We start from the raw sequence: 25,293 nt of genomic DNA, 5'->3' as shown, positions 1-25,293 counted from the left end.
AGGACTCGAAATCTGTCCTGTATGTGGAGTAATTCATGGCAAATCTGAAGGGGTAAGGCAGGCTAGTGTAACAAAACTGAGCCGGGAAGCCAGAGATCCAACCGTCCACTAACAGCTTCTGAGAACTTGTCCAGTGTAATCAACAACGTGAGGAGGCAAGTAACTCCCAGTGGCAAGTAAATGGCTCAGGTGCCCCCGGCATAAGCTCATGGCAGATTTGCTAAGGTGCATTCCTCAGAAAGGTCCCAGCAAGGCGGCTCAACGCCACACCAGCCCAGAAGCTGGCAGCCTCCAAGGGCCCAGGGCATGCTACCTCCTGTTGTAGAATAAAAGTTGGATTGGAGCACAGCACCCTTACATGTGTTTGTTTATGTACTGTCCATGGCTGTTGAGTGAAACACTGTGTCTCACAAAGCTAAAAATATTTATTACGATCTGGACCTTTACAGAAAAAACTGGGCGAGTGCAGCTCCACGCTTTCACTACCGATCTAGATGAAGAGGGCCTTGTAGATGAAATCTATTGGTAATTTAGAACTGGAGAGTACTGAGGGCTTCCTCACTGTCTAAGATTCTTAATTTAAGTACCTAAGAACCATGCGCCTGGGTGGCTCAGTTTTTAAGTGCTTGCCTTTGCTCAGGTCAAAGATGGAGCCCTGAGTTTGGCTCCCTGCTCAACGGGGAGTCTGCTTCTCTCTCTCCCTCTGCTGCTTGTGCTCTCTCGCTCTCTGTCAAATAAATAAGATCTTAAAAAAAATAAATAAATAAACATGCTAAAGAGACCTCTTCAGTATCTTTGAGTTTATCATTGCTCCGCCTATATATAAACATGACTTATTCCATCCCTTTCTTTAGGTCTTTCTGAATATGTTGCCTTAACTGAGACACCAATGATCCTAAAAACCAAGGCCCCTAGGTCATGTCCATGACTTTCTGTCCCTTGATCCTCTATTTTAAAATTTATAGCCTTCATTACTCCCTGGCAAACACTTATTCTTTATTGTGTATCTCCCATAATGGAAAGTAATCTCCTTGAGGGCAACAACTCTATCAAATTCATTGCAATGACCCTAATAATAAGAACATTACACGACACATAGTAATCCTTCAACAAATGTTTGTCAAGGAGTGAACGAACAAATAGGCCCTCTTGGCAGACGCTGCTTAGTAGAATGACGTAAACTTGGTATAAAAATTTTAAATTGGCACCATCTATGATCTATGGTTTCAAAGCAATTAGGATGGCCCTGCTATCAGCAAAACAAAATTAGGACTAATTATCAAATCATATCATTTAAAAAATGAAATCTGTGGCATAAGCCTTGTGCTTTTAATTCACTGATAAAGACGTTTAACCCATATATACAGACCAGAAGTCTTTTTAAAAAATAGAGCAAACACACTTAGATAGCTACTGTAAAAAAAGCCAACAAACAAAACAAATTGATTTGATGCATAACCGGCACTATAAACAAAAATTAACTCAACATGAATCATGGGACTAAGGGTAAAACGAGAAGGTTTATATAAACTTTTAGAAGAAAAAAAAAGGAGAAATTCTTGTGATCATGGGTTGAGCTTATGTTTCTTAGAAGTGACACCAAAGTGTGCCATAATAATGAAATTAATAATGTGGATCTTATCACAATTAAAAAACTCTGTTTTTTGAGGGGTGCCTGGCTGGCTCAGCTGGTACAGCATGTGACTCTTGATCCTGGGGTCATATGTTCAAGCCCCATGTTGGGCACGGAGCCTACTTTAAAAAAAAGACAGAACAAAACACTTCTATTTATGGAAAGATTCTGCCAAAAGAATGAGAAGATGAATCAAAAACTGGGAGGAAACTATGCAAAACATATATGAGATAATGAAGTTCTATACAGAATAAAACAGCCCCAAATCAGATATAATAAAGCAAACCCCTTATCCTCATCCCAAATTGAGTGAGCAATTTGAACAAAAATGTCATCAAATATATGGATGGCAAATAAACACATAACAGGCATCAATATTATTCGTTATCACGGAAATGCAAATTCAAACCACAGTCAGATACCACAATGCGTCTATTGTAGTCACTAAAATGAAAAAGGCTACCACATCAAATGTTGCTGTGGCTGTGGAGAAACAGAAAAACTCATCTAGTATTAGAAATGCAAAATCATACAACCATTTTTCTCATCCAAAAACTGGAAACAATCCAACTGCCCCTCAACAGGTGCATTGATCAACTATTGTATACCCATATAATGGAAAGGAAAACTCTTGGCAATAAAAAAAAAACAAACTACTGATACACGTGACAATCTAGAATGAATTTTTAAATAATTATGTTGAGGATGGGGCACCTGGGTGGCTCAGTGGGTTAAAGCCTCTGCCTTCGGCTCAGGTCATGACCCCAGGGTCCTGGGATGGAGCCCGCATCGGGCTCTCTGCTCAGCAGGGAGCCTGCTTCCTCCTCTCTCTCTCTGCCTGCCTCTCTGCCTACTTGTTAGCTCTATCAAATAAATAAATAAAATCTTTAAATAATTATGTTGAGGGAAAGAAGACACGAAATAGCATTTAGTGTATGGTTCCATTTATATAAGGATATCCTAAAAAATTCAAACTAATATATGGGAGCAGACAAAAAAAAAAAAAAACAAACAAACTATAGTTCCCTAAAGACAGGGTTTAGGAAAATAGAGATGGGCAGGAGGATAGGATTAAAAAAAACCAAAACAGCACATGGGGAAACTTCTAGGGGTGGTGGTGGATATGTCCATTTTTTAAAAAAGATTTCATTTATGTTCATTTTTTTAAATTGAAATATAATTGATACATAACATTAGTTTCAGGTGTACAACATAAGGATACAATTCATGTATATATTGTGAAATGATGACTACAATACATCTAGTTAAGATTCATCTTCACAGGGGGCACCTGTGTGGCTCAGATGGTTAAGAGTCTGCATTTGGCTCAGGTCATGATTCCAAGGTTCTGGTATCAAGCTTCACATCAGGCTCCTTGCTCGGGGGAAGCCTGCTTCTCCCTCTCTCTCCCTTTACTGCCCCCACCCCCATGCTCTCTCTCTTTCTTAAATAAATAAAATCTTTAAAAAAAAGATTCATAATCACACACACAAATTTTTTTTTCTTGTGATGAGAACTTTTAAGATCTATTCTCTTAACAACTTTCAAATATAAAAATACAGTATTAGTAACTATATTCACCAGTCTATATGTTACATATCCAGGACTTACTTTACAGCTGGAAGATAGGTGAAGATAACCTTCACTTATCTCTTCCACACATCACCCCTGCCTCTAGCACCCACCAATCTGTTCTCTGCATCTATGAGCTCAGTTTTTGTTTTTTATATTTCACATGTAAATGAGATCATATTGTATTTGTCTTTTTCTGTGTCATTTGTTTCACTTAGCATAATGCCTTCAAGATCTACCCATGTTGTTGAAAATGGCAAGATTTCCTTTTTTATGGCTGAGTAATACTCCACTGTGTTTATATTCCACCTCCTCTTTATCCATTCATCTGCTGATGGACACTTAATTTCTTCCATGTCTTGGCTACTGAAATAATGCTGCAGTAAACATAGGGATATAGGTACATTTTCAATTTCAAGTTTTTGTTTTTTTCAAGTTAGTGTTTTTCTTTTCCTTTGGATTAATACCCACAAGTAGAATTGCCGGAGCATGTGGTAGCTGTATTTTTAATTTTTTGAGGAATCTTCATACATCTTTCCATGGTGGCTACACCAGTTTATATACACAAGTATTCCCCTTTTTCCACATCTCCTCCAACACTTATCTCTTGTCCTTTTTTTTTTTTTTTAGAAGATTTTATTTTCATTTATTTGACACAGAGAAAGAGATCACAAGTAGGCAGAGAGGCAGGCAGAGAGGCAGGCAGAGAGAGCACGGGGAAGCAGGCTCCCTGATCAGCAGAGAGCCCGATGTGGGGCTCCATCACAGGACCTTGGGATCATGACCTGGGCCGAAGGCAGCGGCTTAACCCACTGGGCCACCCAGGTGGCCCTCTTGTCTTTTTTTATAGTGGCCATTCTAACAGGTATGAGGTGATACCTCACTGTGTGTGTATGTGTGTTTAAATATTTTATTTATTTGACAGAGAGAGAGAGGGAACACAGGCAGGAGGAGTGGGAGAGGGAGAAACAGGCTTCCTGCTGAGTAAGGAACCTGATGTGGTGCTCAATCCCAGGACCCTGGGATCATGACCTCAGCCGAGGGCAGCAGTTTAACGAACTGTGCCACCCAGGGGTCTCCCTCACTGTGGTTTTGATTTGCATTTCCATGATGACTGGTGATGTTGAGCCTTTTCATGTACCTGTTAGCCATCTGTATTTCTTCTATGGAAAAAGCTCTAGTCACACCTACTATTTTTAAATTGGATTGTTTGTTTGTTTGTTGCTCTCGCATTGAATGAGTTCTTTATATATTTTGAATACTGACCGCAGAGTAGATACATCTCTTGCAAATATTTTCTCCCCTTTAATACACTGCATTTTCATTTTGTTGGTGGTTCCCTTTGCTGGGTATATTCATCATTCTGATTATAATGATGGTTTCACAGGTACATACCTATGTCAAAACTTACCAAATTTTACACTTTAAATATATTAAGTTTAATGTCAATTATACCTCAATAAAGCTGTCATAGAAAACAGTATTTAACAAAATATTTAAACAATCAGGATAGTACAGACATTAATCCACAGGGACAACGTTGGCCATGCCAGTGTATTGTAACTGAACACCAACCAGCTGCAGTCACAAAGGTGTTCACGGTTTTCTGGGAAACAAAGTTTATGACCACAGTGAAATAGCACCACGTACCCATCAGCATGGCTAAAATCAAAACCAACAAACAAGCAGCGATACCGAGAGTATGCAAGATATGAAGAAATCTGGATTTTCATACATGGCCAAACGGAATGGCAATTCATGTTACTAGTATGGAAAAGCATTTGTTAATATCTACTGAAATCTGACATTCCTTGAACTCCAGGACGTGGCGGCTCCACCTGTATGTGTATACTCAATAGAAACATATCCATATGTTTATGTAAAAGCCACGTATACAAAATGGTCATAGCAGCACTAATTATAATAGTCCCAACAGAAAACTACTCAAGTATATAGCAGTGGTAGCGTGAATAAATAAAATATGATGTTTCCATATAATAGAGTTCTATATAGCCATGAGAAAGAATGAAGTTCATTGTAGTCAAGTGTGGATAAATGCCACAATATAATATTGAGTGGGGGAAAGCCAGAAACACACACACACAAATACAACTTTATGACTCTATTTATTTATTTATTTATTTATTTTTTTTTTTTTTAAAGATTTTATTTATTTATCAGAGAGAGAGTGAGCACAGGCAGACAGAATGGCAGGCAGAGGCAGAGGGAGAAGCAGGCTCCCCGCTGAGCAAAGAGCCCGATGTGGGACTCGATCCCAGGACGCTGGAATCATGACCTGAGCCGAAGGCAGCTGCTTAACCAACTGAGCCACCCAGGCGTCCCATATGACTCTATTTATATAAACATCAAAAATAGGCCTTGTTGGGGTGCCTGGGTAGCTCAGTGGATTAAGCCTCTGCCTTCAGCTCAGGTCATGGTCTCAGGATCCTGGGATGGAGCCCCCGCATTGGGGGGGGAAGCGCACGCGGGGAGCGTGCTTCCTCCCTCTCTCTCTGCCTGCCTCTCTGCCTACTTGTGATCTCTCTCTCTGTGTCAAATAAAATCTTTAAAAAAAACAGGCCTTGTTAATCTATCTGCTATTAGAAGTTAAGACACCTGTTACCGTTGAGTCAGGATTGGTGAATAAAGGAAGGTACAAAATGGCTTTTGGTATTCTGGTCACATTCTATTTCTTGACCTGGGTACTGGGTACTGGGTACTGGTTAAATGTTCAGTTCTTAAAAAAAAAAAAAAAAAAAAATGCCATCATACTGCATACTTAATGATTAATGCATATCTGTGTATGTTGTAATAAAAGCATCTACCTAAAAAAATTGAGTGGATGGGACATATCACTCACAGAATTTTTAAATAAAAATCCTCTTAATTGGTCCTTGTATTGAAGAAGTTTGAGAACAACTACTCCAGTCAACAATCTTGAGAAGGTAAGGAGTTTGTATCCTAAGCAGGTCAAACGCTAAGGGTAAGAGGAAAAGGGGAGGCAAGTCGTCACTATAGAAACTAAAGAACTAGCCTTGAATATTTAACTATAAAGTACAAAGAGAATTTTGATGAAAACTTATGTCAACATCTATATAAGTAGGTCCCTTTATTACTAGCAACACCAAATGAAGAAATACCAAAACCTTAATATATCAGCACTTAATTTTTATCTTTTAAATAAATATCTGAGAAATTAAGTGTGGGAGAAAAAAGGGAGTAAGACATAGAGGATAAAATAAAAAGCAAATATTAATTTTCTTCTAGGTAACTGCTAACAATTCCCCACTAAAATGCACCTTGACCACAATGGTTTACTAGAAGCCAAAAGCCATTGGATAATTTACAGTCATTTCCAAGGAGTCCCCAGCTCTGGAATGCCCCATACTAATTGCTTTTCAGGCTACCCACAATTCCTCACTAATACACACTTTCTAAGGCCAGAACTGGCTCTTCCACTTGGGGCTTATCATTTCCCCAAAGTCAAAGTCAGCTAGCTGCTCCCACCCTCTTCTTCACTGAGTGTCCCAGAGCTCCTGGGCTCATGCTGCACTGCCCCTCCTGGACCAGAGTATTTTCTGTATTGTCCCTGTTCCTTAGAGCTCCCCCTCCAACCCCACCCCCACCCCGCCACCAGTTATCTCTTCCAGTAATCTCTGCAGCTGTTGGACCTGTTGAGTTTGGATACCTTGGGACCTCCTCTCCGGATGCCTAGGGATCACCATCTTTTCAGCCAGTAAATTTTCCCTTTTGATAGCAACCCGTCAAGACAAAGGGGTACAGGCAAGGCCCTGGAGGGTGATTTTTAGCCTTGGTTTAGAGTACTGGTTCCCAGTACTGGTTTAGAGTACTGTGAGTCTTTGGGAGATATTTTTGCTTGCCTTTATGACTGGGGGTACTGCTCACATTTGTGGGTGGTACTAAAATGTCAGCTGTTCTGAGCAATGAAGAATTACCTACATCCCACATGACTTTATTTATTAAGATTTTATTTTTTTATTGGAAAGAGAGAGAGAGTGAGAGAAAGCACAACAATGGGATGAGGGGCCGAGGGAGAAGCACACTCTCCACTGAGCAGGGAGCCCAATATGGGACTTGATTCTGGGACTCCAGGTTCATGAACTGAGCCAAAGGCAGATGCTTAACCAACTGAGCCACCCAGGCGCCCCCCGCCCCACCACTCTGACTTTAAAATGCAGGTAATTCATAAAAGTAAATAACCTGAACCTAGAAATGAATTCTTTCCTATACACGAATGCAAACTGTTTCTTTGCATGGTTTTAAAAGGGACTGCATATTCCAAGATGCAAGAATTTTGTGCACTGAGGGATTATATTTTGTATTGCACAGAATTTTGCCAAGAGTTCATCATTACAGAAAATCATTTTGATTCACCAAAACCACGCTTCTATTGGTCTGCATTGTAGCTCATGCTTTCATCTTGGTTCTACATGTATGAGCATTTGTTACCTCATCTTGTTTTCCAGTATAGTCATGCCCAAACATTTACTTATTAAAATATAAATTAATCTATTACAAATAACTTTTTTCATTTATAATATCATTGACGAGTATGCTGTTTTTGTAATAAAAAAAAAGTTTTGTGCAGAGTATATTATTTCAGAATGGTATAGGAAGTGTTATAAAATATTTACTATATAAAGGAGATACTGGGTCTGAAAGGGTTGGATCCACAGATTTAGAGAAACAGCTCCACTTTGCTCTGAAACATTTTCAAATGTTTCTATAAAATCTTGGCTCTTTGGGCCAAATATAAGCTGACCTTTGCCCAGTGGTGAGCTAGTAAATATTTAACAACTGGCTCTCAGTGGGGGAGAAGCCCTGATTTGCTGTGTTTGCTGATTTCCATGGTGTAAATACTCTGACCATAGCCAGTTTCAAGAATCATCTAATATAACATCACTGGCCACAGAGATGGGTAAAGACACCAAGAATCAGCGCCTACGAACTTCTACGAGTAAGAGGACCCCATCACCGATTAGTAATCAAATTTCTGCGTAGATATCTCCCTGATTTTTTCTACATTCTCTCTAACAAGGCTTGGGGGCGCATGAAGCAAATCAAGCAAAAATAAATAAATAAATAAATAAATAAGTGAAACAAACAAGTCACACCTGACATGGGTAACAACCGATACCTCTAGAGTTCACTGCTCCAAGAATCAAAAGAAAAAAAGCCAAGCATGAGTTAAACAATTCTTTATAAAATCAGCAGCAATCAGTTGAGATTCCAGGATAAAAAGAAATAGCTTGTTCAGATGACAACTAGGGGACACAGCAATATGTTCCTAGCATTTATTCTGCTGCTGGTTTGAAAGAAAACACTGGAGACACATTTGTGAAACTGTTCAAGGGCAGCACCTGGGAAAGCATCATTTAATTAGCCAGGCAATGGAAATGCATGGGCTGCACACTAGGCCCACTCGGTTGTACCTTTGCTTGTAAACGGATGCTTCCTGATCAAAAGAAGGGCAGCGTACTGTGAGCAGTGAGATAACCCACGTTCAGGTGTCCTGTTATCGGTTAATTTCAGGTGTCCTGTTACCCGTTAATTTCAGGCCTGGGGTATCCAGGTGGTTTTGGCCAGAGTACAAAAATCTCACTAGGAGAGAATGGTGGATGGATTATGGGCTAACAGAATGAATGATAACAAGAACTGGATTGGTGTAAACGGTGCTCCAACATGAAAAAGTGATCAAGATCAGCAGCGATGGGAAACAGCCCAGTGTAAACACATGCATGTCTGATTTAGAATTTGTCTAGGACCCCAATTAGCATTACTTCCATTGTTTCTGCAACTCCTGACAAAGAACACCAAGGATTTTCTGGGACGTGAAAGTAAGGCCCCATTGTATAAAAGGTATTGTAGTATTTTCTTTACGCAAAGGGACATGAATAGCGAAATTTCTGGAGAACAGACATGGGGAATTGCTCAGCAGGCTTGGATGTAGACCACAGGTTCTACTGGCTACTTTAAAGTCTGCTTATGATCAGAGAGGACACCATCACAAAATCCTTTGTAATAAAGCAAAATTTTGTACTGTCTACAATCTTTATAACTTTTTAGTGCTTTCGAAGATTCAGAAATTTCAAGCACAGTCCCAATTTAGAGATCCTGATGGCCAATGTTAAAAAAGACATGGCTGTGGGGTTTTGCATCGATGAATCCTGAATATTCAAGGTGATTGGAAGAGGTTCTTCTACCCTGTGGCACTAGAGAGTTAACACGATTGTGAATTATGTCTTGAGTTTATGATGAATGTGTTCCAGACATGCGGAAGTTTACGGTGACTGTCAACCGGGAAAATGTGCAACCCCAGCAGATAATGGCAGATGGTGTGTGATCTGATGAGGGGGAAGAAGGTTCACAGAACCTTCACTAGCAGATGCTCAATGACAAAAGCAAAGTCAGTTGTATGGCCTCTCAGGAAAACAATAAGAAAATAAAGGTAAAACTTTTTTTTTTTTTTGTCGTGTCAGTAGAAGATATGTGTGAGCTACACATTTTTTTCCGCTGGTCTCAAGGAACAAGGGAGAGTGAGCTCATGGCAGTGGGCTGAGACCAGAGGGTACCAGGTCATCAGAATCACAAAGAACCTGCTGCACCAGCACTCTCGTTCAGGAACACTTATCAGCATCATAGTTTCTGTTGTTGTATTTTATATGCCGTGGTGACATTTACAGTGTCATCGCTTGCTTCGCCAGCTCTGTGGACCCAGGAGGTCTTCTCTGAACAATTCCTTAATGGGAAAAGGACTTCTGGTAATGCTGGGGATGCATGAATTCCAACTTCCTTGTGGCGACTGTCGGGAGTGAGCTCCAGTTGTTTGCAGCCCATTAAGTGAGATACTACTGTGGAGTCAGGAAGGGAGGGGACAAGATGAAAGGGGACAGCTGCCAGGGTTCGGTCTTAGGTTGGGTTCTCCCAGAGACAGATATTTTTTTTTTTTTTTGCAGAGGGCTGTTTAATTTTTCTGCCACTTCTAGCTTGTACCACACAAGAGCCAAGAATGTTCTCATGGCCAGGAAAAAAATGCCTTCAGGCAGACCAGTGCAGATATACACATCAGCAGCCTCTGGTGTGCAGAAGGGAGTGTGGAAGGATATAAACAGGGCTCTGCCCGTGTTCTGCAACTGCACGCATGCGTGTGTGTGTGTGTACGCGTGTGCACGCACACATGGATATAAAAAAGAGGCGGACCTTGAAGAATAGGACTAAGATAGGCATGAAAAGGAGAGAAGTCACAGGCAGCAGGCGGAGTAGTATGCTCAAAGGTACATAAAGAAGATACCCAAAGTAAAGTCAGGAGTAATCGCCATCATTGTGCCTTTAGCTGAGAACATACTACAGACAAGCAGGCACCTTGTATCTATTATAAAGTATCTTCTCCAGCAGCATCCAAGGTATTATTACTTTCATGTGATAGACGAAGGACCTGTGTGTCACTTGATATGTCTCAAACGCCAGCGAGCAACCAGAATTTGAATCCAAGTCTGTTTTCATTCTAAAGACTATGTTCTTTTGGTCACCCCACTGGAAGCTGGTCTCCTGGAAGCTGGCTTATTCATCTTCCGTGAGGTCTGCAGCAGATATTACGAAATTGGCCTCTACTGGGAAACTTCTCAGGTATTGGACCACTAACAGCAGGGAGCAATGAAAGCAGATGAAAGAGAGAGGCCCCTGACACAGCTGCAAAAAGGTCTTGAAAAGATGGTGGTGGAGGCAGCCAGTTAGGTAACTACCAAACTGTGGATGGTACAAGAAGAAAAAGAGAGATTTGGGAAAGAGAGTGTTGACTCCAGAAAATCTCATGGGATTGGTCAACTGCTCCACCATAAAGACAGAGTGAGGAAGACCAAGATAACTCAGAGACATTAAGACAAGGGGGTGGTGGGATAAGTACCAGCTGTCACCACGCCTTGGCAGGAATGACAACCTCAGTTGTTGCTGTGAGTGGAGGCAATGCAAAATATTTGAGCATAAAGGTCCGGTGTGACGGTGGTGGCTGTGGCCTCAGTCACTCTGCTCAGTGCTATTGCTGATTGGGCTGTGAGGCAGCTGAGCCCTGTCTTGCTTCATTGCTGTTATGGGCTGAACTGTGTCCTTGCAGAATTCACAGGATGAAGTCCCAACACCCAGTGCCTCAGAGTGTAACCATATTTGAAGAGAAGGTCTTTAAAGAAGTAAATGAGTTAAAGTGAGGTTGTTAGGGTGACACCAAGGGTGTGTGTCCACCAGGATTGGCTGTGTGAAGAGGCAGCAAGATGGTGGCCATTTTTAAGCCGAAGAGTGAGGCCTCAGGAGAAACCAACCCTGTGGTCACCTTGATTTCAGACTTCTAGATTCCAGTAGTGTGAGACAATGTGTTTCTGTTGATTAAGCCACCCCTCTGTGGTGTTTTGTTATGGTAGCCCTAGTAAACTACAGTTCTGGAGGAGCACTGTGTTCTTCCTCAGAGCTTATCTTCCTACATAGAGGACAGCTCTTCTGACTCACTGTGCTCCTCCTAATGGAATCTCCAAAGAAGGTTTGAACTCATACAACAGGTATGTGTATTTGTGTATGATCTGACTGTGGCCAGCCCAGGATAAGGAAGGATGCCTAGACATGTTGCTAAAGGTTAGAGTCATGGAAACTGGTGACAATCCCATGAAAAAGATTATCAAGAAAAAAGAGGGAATACCACACATCTTATGTATTCCTCATTGTTAGGTTAGTGGAGGAAAAGGAATATGGTCAGGAGAGTGACTATGATATTATTTCTATGAATGCTACCACCAAACATGCTTTAACAATTCCCTTGGATGATACCATTCTTCTGGAAGATCTTCCCCTTTCTCATCAGTGACCCACTCCTCCACCAAATGCTGCCGCCTATGCCACATATGCCATGAAACCTCCCATGACTGACCTAACAAAACTGCTTTCTCATCTCTCTGAACTTCTACAGAAACACTGTCCAATAGAACTTTCTCTGATGTTGGAAATGTATCTGTGCTCTATAGTACTGTGGTCATTAGCCACAAGTGGATACTGAGAACTTAAAAGGTAGCTAGTGTGACTTAGGGACAGAATTTAAAATTTCATCTCTTTTTATTTACTTTAAATTTAAATAGCCACATGTCACTAGTGGCAAACATGTTTGACAACACAGATCTGGAGTACTCACTGTGCCACTCCTGGCCTCATCTCATACCGATACTGTCGTGGGTAGTGGGTATTTCTGCACATGTCTCAGTTTCCCTGCCATACTCTCTCAAGCCAGGTGAAAGTAGGGTTCTCTCTTAATTATTCATTCCCACAACAAACTTAGTAATACTTTTTAATGTGTGTGTGAACATGGTTTGGCTGCCATTTTCTTTGATCACTGATATGGATTACTAATCAATCTTGTGGCTCAAAAGAATCAACTTTGAATGGTTTTCATGAGTTCCACTGGATGCCAGGTCTTTGCTGCAATTTCTGGGAATTAAGAAAGGTTAAAATATAGCCTTAGCCTCTAAGGGCTCAGGTCTCATGAAGTATAGGCAGAAAAGTGAATGAAAATTCCATTCAGGCAGACCTGCAGTTTGCCTGAAGGGATGTAAGATTAGACTCCTAGTATTTGTTCCTAGATCCTATGGAATCAATATTTTTTCCTGAGATTGAAAAATATATATACACAGAATAAATGCTGATAAGGCATGAAACATGTTAGGATCCTTGACAAAATGCAGTCAGAAAATTAAGTTCTTTGAGAAGCAATCAACGACTGGAGAGTGGAAGTGAGAGAAGAATGAGGGGAGGTCTTCCAGGATAGAAACTTTAAAAAACTTCACTTATTTTACATAACTGTAACTGCAACTGTAACATTGATCTATCACCAAAGAGGGTCTTTCTCTTTGTGGGTCACCCTTGAAATACAGAGGTCATGCCTAATTCATAGTACCCTTCTCTGTTCCATCTTTACCCGCCACTTGAGGGCCCTTCCCAATAATATGTGCTTAAATGATGTCTGCTGGGGAATGAAAAGGAGGAGAATGTCAAGGGATATTTATGCTTACTTTCTGTACATTGGGTCAATTCTCCATTCCCTAGGACCATATCCTTTCTAAAAATGGAGGATACTAAGTCAGCCATCTGGTCTTCCTTTGGTCTAATAATCAGTAACTCTTGGAAAAAAACCAGTGGCTCTGGGGAGTTAAAGGGGGATAAGCATTCACGAGTCAGCTTTCTACCAGAGAGCATGTTACTGTTGGCTATGCAACACTCCGGGCCAGCTAAGCTAACCCTGTTGGAATGTTAAACAGAGTGCAGCCAACACCTTGTGAATGTGGAAGGAAACCATAGGGCTTTGCCAGGACTACTCATCAGTGAGAAGAGTCTTCTGGAAAAAATGAAGTAACAAAGATCACTGAAGAAAGTGTGAAATAATCTGAGAATCCAATGACATGTTGACAAATATCACTCCTCCCTGCTTTCCTCAAAACAGAGTCAAGCAGGGCAAGCCTGAGTAATTTCTAAATAGAGTTTTCCTAGTCCAAGTTTGGGCTCTTCCTTGCCTTATCAACAGCCTCTGAAAGACTCCAGGTGGATTCTGTCCAGGAAAAGAAGAAAGCTTGAACTGAACCAGGAAAAAGATTAGGGAGGATTTGTCCTTCAACTATAAGCTTCTGCAGGGGGAAAAAAAGACCTAGGTGTTTTTTTTCTTCTTCTCTCTCTCTCTCTTTTTTTTTTTTCTCCCTGAAAAAGAATTCACAGCTTATAAAACTTGGCACATTTTTAAAAAAATAAAGATGATGGCTGATTTTATAAAAGAGAAAGAAATGGAAATAAAAGTGCTAAATACCAACACTCAAATGTCAAAACGACAGGATTTTTCCAGGCAAATATCAGAACTTATTGGGGGAAAAAGAAAAAGCTGAGAAAGTTATTAGTGTGGCAGCAGAATTTGGGACACTGTCTCCTCTTACTTCAGAACAAATTAAAACAAATAAAATCACAGAGCTGAAATTTGTATTTTTGTTCTGGTTCTAAAGTTAAGCCAGAGTAACCTTATCCTAGCCCAATCTTCCTAGGTTTATTCTGGTTTAAAGGCAAAGTCAAGGTCAAATTCAACTCTAGTATCTTATTCTCCTGCTGAAATCACATGTACTCAATGAAGCTTCACAAGATTTTACTTCTAAACCATGAACAAATCAATAGTGTTGAATGAGACTAGACTTATGTAATTAGGTTTTATTTAGCTTAGGGTTCAAATCATGTTCTTTAACCTGTAGTTATATCTTCCACCAATTTTGAAAAATTCATGGCCTTTTTCTCCTGGAAGTTGCTGCTGTTCCATTATTTCTCTCTTTCCTTCTGGGAATCCAAATGTGTATGTACAAACTTTTCAGTGTCTCTCTTGTGTCTCTTTCCTGTATTTTCTATCCATTTAGCACTCCTCGGTGTTTCAGTCTGAATACCTCTTCTTGACCTATCTTACAGGGCACTTATCCACTCTTCAGCTGCATCCAGTCGGCTATTACATTTTTTTTTTTTTTTTACTGAGATCTTTATCTTCGTTTCAGCTAATGCATTTTTCATTCCAGAATTTCTATTTCATTTTTCTTAGTACAGTGTAGTACTCTGCTGAAATTCTCCACCTTGTCAGTTACGTCTTGAGTATACTAGTCCCACTCTTAAAGAGAAGGAAAATACCTGATCATCCACGGGTCTGTTTCTAATATCTATGACTTCTTGGTCCTGTTTTTCAATATGTCTGCTAAGTTTTGACAGAAATGAGAGCTGTTGCACATGAAAAATTTTGGAGGCTTTGGATGACATTATATTCCTTCAGAAAGTATTTGCCCTCTATGAATGCTATAGGTAAGACTAGATATCTAGAGTTGGGAAAGTTTACCTCAAACAAATTAAGGGCTCAGCTGAGCAGAGAGAAAGTTTTACCTTTCTCAGGGTGGGTCTACTGTGGGTTCACCTTCTCCTACGGTGTTGACTTATAGGGATCCCAAGAGGAGCCTGGGATATTTACAAAAGCCTATCCTCCTCAATTCTAGTTTTTAGTCTTTCAGGCACCATGAGATTCTAAAAATTCCACTCTGCTTTTTAGAAGTTTTCATTTGCTTGGCTTTTTGACTCCTTGCCTTATGCAATTGAGAATGAGAAAATTACTGAGGAGGAAAGAATTTGGGGCCTTCCTTTCTCAGAGGGCTTGGTCCCTCAGGTCTTGGATGATTTAGTAGATCTCTGATGCCTTCAAAAAAGATTTTTGTTTTCGTTTTCTCTGATATTTCTAGTTATTCTCCCTGGGACCATTGATCTGCTATAAGCTACTTCACCAACCCCCTATATAGAAGTGTTGAATAACTGTAGTTTTTGCAAAAACAAAATCCCAGAGGCAGAAAACGATAAAAAACCCAACTGGGGAAATTCATTCTATGTGTACTTGTACTGGGGTTTTAAAATGAGTAAGATAATACCCTTATCCTGGGGGTATTCACATTTTATCAGACTTCTTCTAAGGTATACTTCATTCCTTTCCAATCATCTGATCCTTCTTGTTGCTCATTTTTAATGTTTAGTTCAAGACCACCAAAAAACCTTTGTCAAGAATCAGGCAAATGTTGAGATCTTCTTTCTATGAAACATTGTGCTATTTATTATCAGCACCTGGCAGAGCAACATTCCACAAAGCCTGAGTTAATAAACTGTCCTTATTCCCTCCCCTACATCAGATTGTGTGTTCTTTTTAAGAGGAGGCTTGATGCTTATGCTGTAACCTCCCAATCACCCAATATATATTTTAGGATTTTTCTTTTTTAAATTATGATCACTCCCTGGACAGACTTTCATACTGCCAGTATCTTTTGTATGGGAAAGAATGGGGAGAAGGAATCGACCCTTTTTCCAGGGTTCTGTCTATAGAAAAAGGAGAATCGGTGTCACTGGGTCTCTGGAAAGTTACCTCTTGCTTACTCAGAATCATTACTGATTCTTAGATCTTAGGAGAATATTTACTAAATGCTTCCAGTATGCTTGGCATTATTCTAAGCACATTACATATATTCTCTCATTCAATCTTTAGAACAATCCTAAGAGGTAGGTGGTATTATCATTCCCATTTTGTCAATAAAGAAATAGAGGCATAAAGTGGCAATGGTACAAGAACTCAACCCTGTGGCTCACTTCTCTGGAAATAGCAGCTGAGACCCCAACTCAAAACACTGCTGGTAGTGTACCTTGGTCCGAACATGAGGTATTCTTGGCGATAGCCCCTAGCCATGGATAGTTGGGTGGGCTGTTGGTGGAAGACCTGTGGATTGTGTACAACAATCCCTGTCTTGAGTTTTCTTCTGGTTCCATCTAACATTTCTTCTTCCCATTTTTAATTCCTTTTACTCTATCAATGAGGACTAAGTTCAGTCACAGCAGCTCGAGTGGCTTAATGAGCTAAAGGCCTACATTTTTTTCCCCCCAGGATAAGAAGTCTGAAGGTAGGCAGTTAGGTTTCTGATATGGCTCCGTAATGCTCTGAGGGGTCCAAGCTCTTCCTATCTTTCTACTCTGTTAATTAAATATGTCACCTTCATCCTCACGCTTGTAAGCTGGCTGCTACCCCTTCAGCATTGTGTTTGTATTTCAGGCAGGAAGAAGAAGAGGATAAGATAAAGAGTAAAACCAACAATTCTGTTCCCATTTAAATAGCTTTCCCAGAAGCCCCAACCAGGGACTTTCTCCACATCTAGCTGGCCAGGACTATGTCACATGGCTACCCTATATTCGTGGGAGATGGGATATTTTACATGGGTACCATTGCTATACTGAAGGAAATCAAGATTCTCTGACCAAGGAAGAAAGGAAAACAGCAATCCAAAGTGTTTGCCATAATTAATAAAGTCCCAACTGAAGTGAGAAGAGAGAACTTCATCAAACATCAGCAAGCCCAGTAGGCCATATTTTTTGGTGAACATCACAGTGATACATGGGGCTTGAGCAAGGAATCCAGGTCCCCCTGGATCAGGTCTTTGTAGCTCCTACTTGTAAATGATCTCATGCTACACAGCCATGATGGGAGAGTGAGAAGAGCCCTGAATTCAGAAGCAGAAGAACAGGAATCACATCCTGCTTTTGCCACATACAATCTAGGGGACCTTGAGCAAGATATAAGCATCATATTTGTTATCAGTAAAATGGCCACAAACACGTATGTCTTACCCACTTTCCAGAATTGGGATGATCAAAATAACGAATATGGAAAGTCTGTAAAATCTATACTGGGGGCGCCTGGTGGCTCAGTGGATTAAGCCACTGCCTTCGGCTCAGGTCATGATCTCAGGGTCCTGGGATCGAGTCCCGCATTGGGCTCTCTGCTCAGCGGGGAGCCCGCTTCCCTCTATCTCCCTCTCTGCCTGCCTCTCCGTCTGCTTGTGATCTCTCTCTGTCAAATAAACACATAAAATCTTAAAAAAAAAAAAAATCTATACTGACCTGAGTACCTCAGCTCTCAAGATATATTTAAAAATTGAAATGGAGAAGTATAAATGGAAACTAGCTAATTATTTCAATAAACTATTTATAAGCTCATCCAAATTTATATATGCATATACATATATACTTTAACATTTTGTATATATAAATAAAATACTAATGTAAATAATTTTATAACACTATAGTATATATACACACAAAATGCACACATACACATATATAGTTGTTTGCTTAGTAAAATTTTGTGATAACTTTGTAATGGAATGTGGCAGAATTTATGATGTTCAATTTCAGTACTTAAGCTTCTGGAACCCACCTGGTTGCCTAATCTCTGGTTTATCCCATATGGGAAGACGGGTGGGAATAGGGCTTGGAATTATCAGTGTATCTCAACATTAAAACTGTCATCTCTCCCATTGGAAATACGGCAACCGTGTTGTGTTTTCCAAGATATATGCCAGCAATATTTCAAAATATGATTAACAGTGCCAATACCTTGTAAAGTCGGGCACATCTTTTCTTGTTTTGTCTTAGTGATGCCGTCTATCTTTGTGAAAGCTGATATATTAAATAGCTTTTTAAAAGCCTTATTGTGGCCTTTCTCTCCCCTTGGTCTAGTAGTGTAACTTTTATCGATAATAATGGGAGCTATGTTGGAGCATACGGGGTGGTTATGTGGTTCCTGTAGTTTATGGTGATTGACCAGCCTTGAAACCACGGCTTGGAGTTCAGAAGCCTGTCTCAGTTATTTAAACTCTCAGAGGGGAATGGAAGGTGCCTGATCTTATTCCGCTTAGCTAGCCCCCAAACTTGAAGCTTTTCTGGATTTTTTATCTGGGCAGAAACTAGTGCATGGACACATAAATTAAGTGAGATCAAATGATCTCAAATTTCATATGAAATTGTGTGATATCCAAAATCGAAAATCAGGGGCATTTTTACCCAAAAGATGTAACTTGGCATTCAGTTGAATTTTAGTTAGAGAGTATATGAGAAGTTTTACAATCTCCAATTAAAGTTCATATATGGATATCAGCCTTTGAGACTTAGCAAGGAAACACATCTTTTCTTAATTAAAAGATCTCACCCATTTTCATAACTCACACTCATTTTTCAGATGGGCTAATTTTACAGGAAAGGAAATTGAGGCCCACTGAGGTTAAATGAATTATCCACAGTCGTACAATTGATTCTAATCCCTGAGCATGAATTGGGGAAAGATTATAATGTGGAACTTCACCACTGAATAAATATATATGCATACTTGGGGCAAAGTGGGTACTCAGTAAATACCTTTTTGAATAAATTCAATACTGGGTTTTTTAAAAGCAAAGAACAGAGCTAAACTATTATAAAATTGTCAAAATTATTCATGTTTTACTACAAAGGACGAGGAACGTCAACTAACATTGTCATGCAGGACTTAGGAGGATGCCCAGCGCATACTAGTTGGCTTTAAGGATGTGTGTTAAAGGTTCATCATGCACATGATAAAGTACCCCCAAAGAGTAATTTAGACTAATCACTTTTTTCTTTGTGACAACTATTATTGCGGAGCCCAAATTTGATCAATATAATAAGGGTATGCATTTGGTGTATTGTGTTGGAGTGTATTCCCACTATCTATTTTAAAACCTGTGCCATATTTTTGGAGAGGAAATATCAGTGTGCCCACTACTCCTCACACAGGTACCTCTGGTGTTTTTGTATCTCTATCTAATAGGTCAGCCCAGGCCCTGCCAAGTCTTCAAACTCCTCTGTCAACAGCCTCATTTTGCCTCTTAAGCTCTAACCAGTTCCTTGGAACTCCTTAACATCTGTCATGGAACCTTCCGTCTTGCTGTACTATCTGCTTCAGTACTCTTCCCCACCTACTTGGCCTTTGCTCAAGACTCAGAGATTTATTATCTTCTCCTTTAGACCTTCTGGAGCTCTCTAAGGCTCTTCCTTCTGTGCCCCCATGCCACTCATGCATAGCCACTAGTATTTTAATTATTTTTATGCACACAATTTTCCTTTCTATTAGATTGTGGATTCCGAGACAGCAGATACCCGTGCGTTCTATTTATTTCTGTATCCATAGCAAGTAAGCTCCACTGAAAACAGAGTGGACAGACAATCAATATCTGTAAGATGAATGAATGGACAATGCCAGCCCTCCACAGACCAGACACCCGGTCCCCTGAACTGGTTCTGTCCTCCATGCACTGCGATCTTGAGAGTCCTGCCGGCCTGCCCAGCGCGGACTAGCACACATCACATTTTATCCTTGCTGGAATGCTGCTGATGATTCTCTTACTAGCATGCTCTTTTCTTTCTTCCCTTTTTTTTTTTCTTTTAAAGATTTTATTTATGTGACAGAGGGAGAGAGATGACAAGTAGGCAGAGAGGCAGGCAGAGAGAAAGGAAGGGAAGCAGGCTCCCCGCTGAGCAGAGAACCTGATGTGGGGCTCAATTCCAGGACCCTGAGACCATGACCCGAGCCAAAGGCAGAGGCTTTAACCCACTGAGCCACCCAGGCGCCCCTAGCATGCTTTTATTGAAGAGAGAACTGGGACTTAAAAGACATACTGAGTGACTTTCTCAAAGTCACACAGCTAGACAGAGGAACCGTGCCGTGGAAACAAGAGGGAAGAAATTTGAAGCCAATGGAGCCTGTCTGGAAAAAGCCACAGTAGTTAACAAAAGCAATCCAAAGCAAGGTGATTACTAGACAAGCTGCAGAATGTGTCCCACCGCCCCCCATCCCCCAACCTTTTCGTTACCATGTAAAACGAGGAGGGCGAAGGCAGTTGACTCTGGTACCTGGGGTTTCATCAGGAGGATGTCCAGATGAAGAGTTTCTGCTGCCTCCCCCAGGAAGGCCCTCCATGGGGAACCAGGTTCTTTAGCTAACTTGTGTTTGGCACGTTGCGCTCTGAGCACAGCTCAGAAGCGACTTTCGCCCTCTTCCTCTCCTTTTCCCTGGCAACCAACAATTCGGTTCTGTGCCATGATTCCCCAGGGTCACGCGTTTCTATTCAATAAAATGGATCAGTGGCATTTTTCTACCAGTAAATCAAAAATCTCTTCTCTTCCTGCAACTTCAAAGAAAACCCTGTTCATATCCAAAACAGTTTCTAGATTTTTTTTTTTTAATGCCTAGAAAGTCACATGACAAAGGAAATAGGAAAAACCCTTCCCCACCTAGCCCATGTGTTTGCGAGTGTTTACAATGCCATCATTGTTTATGTTGGGTTCTATTCATTTTTGTCTGCAGACTTCCTCTGTACAGTTTAACTACTTTCTCATGCTAAGCTCTCTGCAAATTGTCACAATGGTTAATGGGAAATTCTGTACCGAATACTATTTAATTTTAAGGCATTTCTGGCTGCTAATTTATTACCAACTGCAAATTTCATTTTGCCAGGGCAAAAAACAATTTGTTTGTTTCATGTTGAAAATAGTTTTTCAAATAAATTCTGATGGTACACTTATCAAGCCCTCTTATCTTTCATTAAACTAATGCTTTCAAGCATAATTAAGAAGGGGCTGGAAAAAGTAAGTATAATGTAATGCTCTGATATTAAAGAAGACATATCAAAATAAATTTGCAATTGTATCATCACATCAATCTCTACAATGATGGCAATAGTATTATAACCATAATTAATTAGCTATGGTACAAATTACCAATAAATCTTTAGAAATTAAATGCCCAATTTTTCAAAACCATATGTCTTCATAAATTGATTATTTAGAATTTAGAGGCTTTTTAATTAGGAAGAAATTTATGCAATGCTGTATGTAATAATTAGGAATCAGCTTTTCTGTAATGCTTTTGGACATCAGCAAAAAATTAAATCTTAGGAAAATAGTCTGGGTTAATTATAGTATTTCACTGTCAAAAATCAACATATAGGTAAAATTTAGAGGTTAATGTGGCTTTCCATTTCTTTAACTTCCACCTAGTCTTCTGTTCTCAGTGCTGGAATCATTAACGGAGCCCAAAAATCAATGAGAGGGGGGTGGAAAATCTCCCCAGTGATTTATGCCCCGAAGAAAGTTTTCATTTTATCCAATAGTTTCAGCAAACCTCATCAATCCAGGTTAAACATTTAACTCTCCTTTTTTATATTCCCTAAGGTTAAAGCAGGGATATTTCGGAGCCTTGCCATCATTTTGGGTAAGTGATTATTTTGACAGAAGACACAAAAGCTGCTCTGTTGGGAGGGTGGGAACATCATTTGGGGTCGAACAAAGACATTGCTGAAGTGCGACCTCATTATGTGTGTGGTCAGAAACCCCAAAGACATGGGGAAACCGGACCTGATGGTGAGCCTCTTGGCACTCGCAGGGACCTGCTCTCAAAGCCAACGCCTTCCTGGGCCTGGAAGGGGGGTGGGGGGCAATGCAGAGACTGTATCACCAAGAGAATTCTACGAGAACTGGATAGCCTGCCCACACAATCCAGAAACCAATTATTTTCTTCTTCTTGCTTGTTCGCCTTCTCCTCACTTCGTTCATGGAATATAATCCGGCCAAGGTGTTTTGCATCCACAAAATAGGAATCAGGCCAACCTGGGTGAAATTCCATTTCTCTCCTCTAGGCACTTTCCCTGATACCTTCCATTTGCACATCTCTTCCTCAATAAAGAGTTGGATCCCAAGTTCTCCCAAAGCCAGCATCCCTTTGTCTGCGCAGGAAATAAAAATGATTCTTCCCTGCTAGTTCCAAAAGGAGCTAAACCACCTTTTTTTTCCTTTCCCTTTCAGGTTTTCTTAGTATATCATCAAGCGATTTTTTTTTTTCCATCTGCAGGTCTTCCAGCAAAAATAGTGAGGGTCCTGAGCGCGTGACTCCAGAGTGACAATCGCTAACAGATGCATTTGTACTTGGGCAGAATTGGTCTTTAATTGTTGCTTGTAGGAGAAAGGAAAGGCGACTGTGGCCCGCCGTTCTCTGTTGCTGGCAGATAACAAACTCGAGACGAAGCCACATTTACAGGGGAGAAATTGCTTACGCCCACAGAATGAAATTTCAGGCTTTGACAGCTGCTAGGTAAGTAAATGAGAATCATTTTATTCTGGGTAAGTGCAACACAGCACATCTTGAACAATGAGGAGTTGACGGCCCGAGGGCGGAGACGCTCAGGTTGTACATGCTCAGAAGAGTCTGCGAGGAGAGGAACTGTGGAACAAGTGGCCAAACAGTCATCCCCTTATCACAGCATGGCTCCTCGCAATCTTAAGTGGGAGGCACACGGCCCTTCAAAGGAGAAAATGGCTTCAATTTTCCAATTCGCGATTCGACAGACAAATAGCGTGCGCCGACTCAGGGAAAAAAAACCCTACTGGAAAGCCAGAGGCCTCGGCCAGAATGCAGGAGCCCTTCATCTCATGCCTGGATGCTTTTAACAGCCTCCCAACTGGTTTTCTGACCTCAATATCCACCCTGCAGCCAGAAAAAATTAAAAAAGGGCTTCTAAAAGGCTACTATGTCCCTGCTGAAAATTCTTCCACGGCTCCCACTTGCCAGCCGAAATCCTCCTTCTTTAGGCTGACTTATAGGTCCTCCCACATTGGGCCTCGTTACCTTCCCAAACTCGCTTCTCACTTTGAGCCTCTGCCCCCCACCTCTTTCAGAGGCTGTCCCCTTTTCTGACCGTGTCCCACTCATGCTGCAGACAGTAGGGTGATTGCCCCCTTTCCCAGAAGCCTTCTCTGATGCTGTGAGCCAGGGAAGCTGCCCTTCTCTCTTGGGCTCCCACAGTCCCCACTGCACCCCTGCGATGGCTGCCCCAGGCCGAATTGCCTCTTTATTTTGGTCTCTGGTTTTTCAAGGTCGCGAGCGATAGAAACTCAAATCAGCTTAAGCTAAAAAGGAATTTACTGGACCCCAGGTTAGCTCCTGAAACTGAGGAAAACACTGATGGGTCAAATTTGAGGAAAGCAGAACCTGAGGATTCTTCCAGATCCCCAGATGCTGCATCAGGGCCTTGACCACTGTGAGTCTGTTCCTGCTCCCTGCCTCCATCTGCCTCAGTCTCTCTCCCTTTTCCTCAGTTGATGATCTGCTGGCTCTCACCAGAAATGTGGAATTGTGTCTGCTCTGTGGGCTCCGGTTCAAATTCCTTGGTTCTAACATTAAAGGTCTATTGGATGAACCCTGATTGCCCCTCCTTGGGTCACACGCTTACCCTAGACTGGGGACTGCAGCTCTGGTTCTGGAGGGGATGGGAAGATGGCCATCCCATTGAGATATTTCAAGCTCTCTGGTAGAGAGAAGAACATGGAGGAGGACAGAAGATTAGAGTGGGAACCATATAGGGATCACCCACTACTATGAAATCAATAACCACAAAAGCTCAGTGGCAAAATATAAAAAGCATTTATTTTTTATGCAATTGCAGGATGGCTAGAGGTAGACCGCTACAGACCAGGCAGCTTTGCTTTAAGTGGCAGATCTGGCTAAATAGTTCTTGTGGCAAGTTAAACTCAGGCATGTTCTATTAATAGGACTCATTCTAGTGACCAGGCTGAATGAATGGGAAAACTCATCTTATAGCAGTCACAGAGGTCCAAGGGAAGAAGTGGAAGCCCATAGTGGATCTTAAGGACTGGGCTCAGAGGTGGTACATTGTATTCTACGCTGTTCTGTTGGCTAAAGCAAGTTATGTGGCTGAGCACAAAGTTAAAGTGTGGAGGAGTGTACTGTCCTACTAGTAGGAAGGACTGAAACAATCATGGGGCAAAGGGCATGGATATAGGACGGGTGAAGATAAGGGACCAATGATTCCAGTTACTACAGGAATGACTTTTTGAAGGAAAGATGATACAATTTCTGCAAGAAGGAATAGGGGCCAAGCAAACAAACACATTCTCCCTAGTTATACTGTAACTTTTCTGCATTCGGAAAATGGGGTTATATACCTGTTTCCAGAGGCTCCATCGGACACAGTGCTTGGCACATAGAAGACAGTCAAAAATTATAAGTTGAATTTAACGTAAGCAATTAATGGGTTATAGAGGACAGACATCTGGACCATCTCCTCTAAAGACGTGACATCTCATTCAGGAGGCTGAAGTTCACGTGACTAACTGGTGTAAAACAGAAAGAAATATGTGTTCCTTCCATTCAGCCAACATGCTACGAGCATGATGGAGAAGGAGAGATTAATTTCAACTAGGTGAGTTCAGGAGGTGTCCTTGGAATGGGTGGGATTGAGTAGAACTTGACAGGGATGGAGGTCACCATTAACATTTACCACACACAAGCCATTCAGTTAAGTGGAGGCCCATGATCTCACTCCCCTACGTTAAGAGGGAGGCAGCATTCTTGCAATATTCTACGTGGTGTTTATTAAGCCAAATGTCCAGAGTCAGCCAGCTAGAAAGATAACAGAGTCTGATTTGGACCAGAAACCTAGTCTGTCATCTTCTCATTGTCTGTGTCTTACTCAGGGACAGACGGTACAAGTGTATGTAAATGGGCATTGAGTAGGTGAGCGAATGTCTGGATGTGAGTTCTCTTTAGTCAAATGTTGGGCAAGTGGAGAAGTCAGGGAAAGGCATTGGAGACAAAAGGAATAGTCTGGGTCCCCCCAGTAAGAAAAAAGAAG

General features: G+C 41.1%; 1 protein-coding gene across 2 annotated transcripts in view; it reads right to left on the bottom strand.

Moving 5' to 3' along the window:
• RARB (retinoic acid receptor beta) overlaps positions 1 to 25,293 on the bottom strand; it is a 450,938-nt gene that overhangs the window by 174,934 nt on the left and 250,711 nt on the right. Inside the window, exon 1 of one of the 2 annotated variants that reach the window (XM_082686913.1) lies at positions 20,458 to 20,692. The exons of the other annotated variant lie outside the window; for it this stretch is intronic. Coding sequence (XP_082543039.1) covers positions 20,458 to 20,509 — 52 coding nt within the window. The 5' untranslated portion in view covers positions 20,510 to 20,692. Of the gene's footprint in view, positions 1 to 20,457; positions 20,693 to 25,293 lie in introns of those variants that run through there. 2 annotated transcript variants of the gene reach the window in all.

The sequence above is a fragment of the Mustela nivalis genome (genome assembly GCF_964662115.1).
Source record: "Mustela nivalis genome assembly, chromosome: 1".
Lineage (NCBI taxonomy): Eukaryota > Metazoa > Chordata > Mammalia > Carnivora > Mustelidae > Mustela > Mustela nivalis.
Note: the sequence above shows the minus strand (reverse complement) of the source record. Positions and strands in the feature narration are given on the sequence as shown.